Raw genomic sequence first — 4,369 nt, forward strand, 5'->3', positions numbered from 1 at the left:
TCCATATTAATATACCATTGTGTGAAATCATGTGGACGTATCCAAAGTTTCAAAAGAAACTTTACCCAATTCCATAAATGCATATAGGTTACATACTTCTACATCTAGGTTACTAGATCTTTGTCTCATCTAAGCAGGCAATTGAAGACATCATCTTGATATCTTCATTTGCCATCTTAATGCATTTTTTTGGTGCCACATTGAGTTGCATAACAAACTCAATCTTTGGAATGTTCCGAGCATTAATAGTAAAATGTTTTGATCTTGTGTAAATGTACTTTGTTTAAAGATCTATTCACACTCACTTTAAGAACCATCAAGATTGCTAGCAAAATGCTCCATATGAATTGAAATTCAAGGGTACTTACATATGTACAAGCTCTTAGAATGGCTTCTTGAGAGTGCTTGTAAATATAAGCCCCTTACAATGGGCACTTAAGGACTTCTATGAAGAAATAAAGTAAAGCTTCAACATAAACATAAACATTCATTGATGGGAATACTCCCCCACGTAACTCCATGTTTGTAATCCCTAAGAAGATGGATGTAGCATTAATAGTGTCAAGCTCAAAACATGGAAACCTGTGGGAGGAAGCGGGCTATGTGAACTAATGACATGTACCTTTCCTAAGGTTCCTTATGACACTTGGCTTTATTTAGACCGGGTCAATTCGTACCTATTGGAGCGCACAGATATGCAAGTCTTTGGCTAGCACCCCTCTTCAGCTGACGAGAAGAACCTTTCCCCCACGACTCTCTTTTTCTGATTCTTCAATAGCTGCTTTGAAATCCTCCAAGGGAAACTTCTTGCCTGCAAGGGGTGTGATAACCTTCTCCTCTAGCAGTTTCATCACTTCTGCAGACACGTGAGCTTGTTTTTCCCCTTCAGCAATGTAGTTTGGAAGCCCCCACCAGCGTACCTCCACTCCTCTGATCAGGTCTAACGTGCTGAGTGAGACATCCCAACCTGAGAGTATTCCATAAATGAAAACTCTGCCACCGTCCCGTACGCTGGCCGCCACAGCCTGTCGTAAGAGCATGCTGTTAGTAAGCCTTCAATATGTGCGTGCACGTTCTCACACATCTTCGAAGATACAGAATATTGGGGACACCATGAGACTACACATTAGTGAAATTTCTATGCAGTAAGAAATTGCAAGAAAAGCAGGATACTGGTTCAATTGTTGGAAGTACAAAATTCCACAGAATATAGCAGACAGAGAGAGAGAGAGAGAGAGAGAGAGAGAGCACTTTGGTGAGTGAGCCGCCAACAGCATCCACCGCTGCATAAGCCAGTTTCCCGCCTGTAATTTCTTTGACTCGTTTAACGATGTCTGCAAAACATGTCAATCTATAAGTATATTGGAAGGGTGAGTACTTTTTGGCCTTGCGTGAGGAGGGAAGGCTTTAGTAAAGGTGTTTCTGTTTAAGAAAGGCAAAATGATGTGGATTTTTTGCTATTTTGGTCCCCATTGTTTTCTCCCCCTTCTCTGTACCCCTTTCTCTCTCCCTATTTTTTTCTCCCCCTTTCTCTCTCTCTCTTCTTCTTCCAGCCCTTTTGAATTTATTCAACTTGTTAAGCATTTTGAAAGTTATGGCCCCTTACAGTACTGCGCTTATTTCGTAGGAGCAAAGAAAGCAATCATTTCGGGAAAAAGTAGAGGGGTTGCAGGGGTAAATCAAATCATAAGTCATCAGTGTAGATCCCGACTCCTGAGACTGACCTTCCGTCTCAGAGTTAATCACTTCATCTGCGCCAAGCATCTTTAGCTCGTCCTTCCATTTATCTCTTCGAACAATATTGATTGTCTTTACACCCCAGTGCTTGGCTAGCTGAATAAGTTGCCTGCACATTTGTACACACAGAGCAACTGAGTAGTGTGAAATTGTGAATAGAGGCCTGAGGCAACACCGCCTTTCGCGGGAGATGATATACCTGCCGAGAACCGATCCTGCAGCTGTCTGGAGAACGTATTCTGCTTTAGGAATGGCGAGGTCATCAAGAAGTCCATATACAGTCCAAGGGTTGATGACGAATTGCGCAGCTGTCTCATCATCGAGGCTATCTGGAGCCGCAACAACATGCTCTTCACGCAGAGCAATGTAGTCTTGCCAGGAGCCTTGTCCAGTGCTGTAACACTCGCGCCAAACGAGGGGGATGACGCGCTGGCCGGGCGTGAATTTGGTGACACCGGCGCCGACCTGGAGGACCCACGAAACCAAAAGCGCGTATCATTCGGAGAAACAAGCGAGTAGAGGAGGATGAAGGAGGGAGATGAGAGAGAGAGACACACACACACAGTACACACACACACACAGAGTCGACGAACCTCCTCGACGATGCCGAAGCCCTCGCTGCCGATGACAGGAGGGAGGAGGTGGGGGGGGAGGGTGAGGAGGCGGGCAGAGCGGGTGGTGACGAGATCGGTGGGGTTGACGGGGCGGGTGGTGATGCGGACGAGGACGCGGCCGGGGGTTGCAGAGGGTTTATGGGGGAGCTGAATGAGCTGCAAAGCTTCATGGGGTTCCCCTCGCTTCAGCTGGGCAACTGCGCGGGCCATTTTATCAATTAAACACCTTTGGATTTGTGTTCATCTATCCCTCCCCTCCTTTTTATTCACCTCTTGTTGTCACACCCTCGTGCCTCACCATAGACCCAGTCTTCACCATTTATATGACGTGTGCACCATGCTCATTCACTGCATCACCATGCTCATTCACTGCATCTGGACGCCTCTCCGAGCTGCCCCACCACATACATTTGAGAAATGGAGGAGCATGGAGGCTACTCTTATTCACGTGGCCTGCCCCCCCATGGGGTAGGGCTTAGTAATCCTTTGGATTTTATCAATTAAACATTTTATCAATTAAACACCTTTGGATTTGTGTGCATCTATCCCTCCCCTCCTTTTTATTTACCTCTTGTCATCCATTCCCCACGTGCCTCACCATAGACCAGTCTTCACCACTTATATGACGTGTGCACCATGCTCATTCACTGCATCATATGACGTGTGGACGATGTTACATGTACTAGATCTAGATCTTGCATATGCTATAAAAGTTGTGAAGCAACAACCATGATCTCAAGGCAAGTGCATCATTTCCTAGATATTGATAGAACCCCTCGCCTTTGGTAAGAAATGTTGACCATACTCTAGCAATAGTTGTAGTTGTTAGGGACATAGATAAGCCACAAGTTCACTATTGTTGGACCAAGTTTGACTAGTAATTGATGAGTTGTCCATCTACATTTGTCCATCTACATAGTTTATCTTGCGCATAATATTGCTACTAAAATATTTTAATTGGACTTTAGGCTAAAATCTAGACTCCTAGACACTAATGTGCATGTCCATTATTTGTCATCCAGAATTCAATGGACCATTGGGTCTTGATCTAGACCAAGAAATCAATGTGACTGTAATCTAATAGAGGCTTATGATGCAAAAGTTTTCTTGAGACCTTTTAATGTAGACACTACCATTAGAATTCATGAAAGCCAAACCATCCTCTCAAGGAAGTTGTGGAGTCACTCGTATCATCCTCAGGGGGATTGTTTAATGTAAACATGCTTTTAAATAGGAGACAAGCTTGATGTTTAGTGGTTCCTACATACCTATTCTTTGGTCTAAAGGGCTATCTTTTGTACATGCTTGAATTAACTTGGGGCTTCTTAGAATATATTGAGTTTCCTAAAGTCATATTGCTAACATAGGTTTCACATATGGCCACTCAAGTCTTAGTTATAGCTATTCGCAAAATTAAGATTTGACTTGACCAAATGTGATGTCGATTGACAAGATTAACATGCTAGTTCCAAACTATGTGTAGACAAAAAGTTCTATGAATATATCTGATAATGATACTTGTCCCTTAAACATTTTTGCAAGTTTATATGCTTAACACTTAGGAGGGGATTCTATTGGTGAAAATGAAGCAAGTTGAAATTTGGCTCCCTAGAGATTGTGTGCCATGCCATCGTGGCATGTCTATACCTCGATCGAGGTAGATGTACCGAGATGTATGGGATGTCAAAATACCTCGATCGAGGTATCGTGGCATGTCTATACCTCGATCGAGGTATGATGGAGCGATATGTATGTTGCATGTGAAATATCTCGATCGAGGTAGGGAAACCCTAAATTTTCTTATAAAAGGAGAGCGACCCCCTCATTCTGCATACCTCGATCGAGCTCCTCCTCATCGATCAATTTCGGATTGCAGGACGTCGACGGAATTGCACCTGCGACGGAGAGCGACCGACGGACAGCGACGGAGATGGACGGAGTGGGAGAGTCTAGGTAGGGTTTTTTTTATGTAGCAATTTTTTTTTCTAAAATTTATTTAAATTTTAGTTTATAGGAAT

At 43.6% G+C, this 4,369-nt stretch overlaps 1 protein-coding gene across 2 annotated transcripts; it reads right to left on the reverse strand.

Annotated features, from left to right (window-relative positions):
* Positions 1-322: 322 nt before the first annotated feature.
* Positions 323-2,598, reverse strand: LOC147883614 (enoyl-[acyl-carrier-protein] reductase, mitochondrial-like). 2 transcript variants are annotated; one of them, XM_087399565.1, is made up of 6 exons: positions 2,331-2,598; positions 1,937-2,202; positions 1,725-1,846; positions 1,252-1,334; positions 678-1,025; positions 323-532 (listed from the first exon to the last, which is right to left on the reverse strand). In XM_087399565.1, exons 1-5 carry the CDS (start codon positions 2,559-2,561, stop codon positions 723-725), a joined length of 1,005 nt encoding a protein of 334 aa, XP_087255691.1. In that variant the 5' UTR covers positions 2,562-2,598; the 3' UTR covers positions 323-532; positions 678-722. The 2 variants fall into 2 exon arrangements, with proteins under 2 accessions (XP_087255691.1, XP_087255690.1); XM_087399564.1 differs by having other exon boundaries at positions 323-1,025.
* Between the last annotated feature and the right edge of the window lie 1,771 nt (positions 2,599-4,369).

Source organism: Dipteris shenzhenensis, chromosome 28, assembly GCF_047967505.1.
Source record: "Dipteris shenzhenensis isolate YYH24624 ecotype China chromosome 28, Dip_SZ_1.0, whole genome shotgun sequence".
In the NCBI taxonomy this organism is placed as follows: Eukaryota; Viridiplantae; Streptophyta; class Polypodiopsida; order Gleicheniales; family Dipteridaceae; genus Dipteris; species Dipteris shenzhenensis.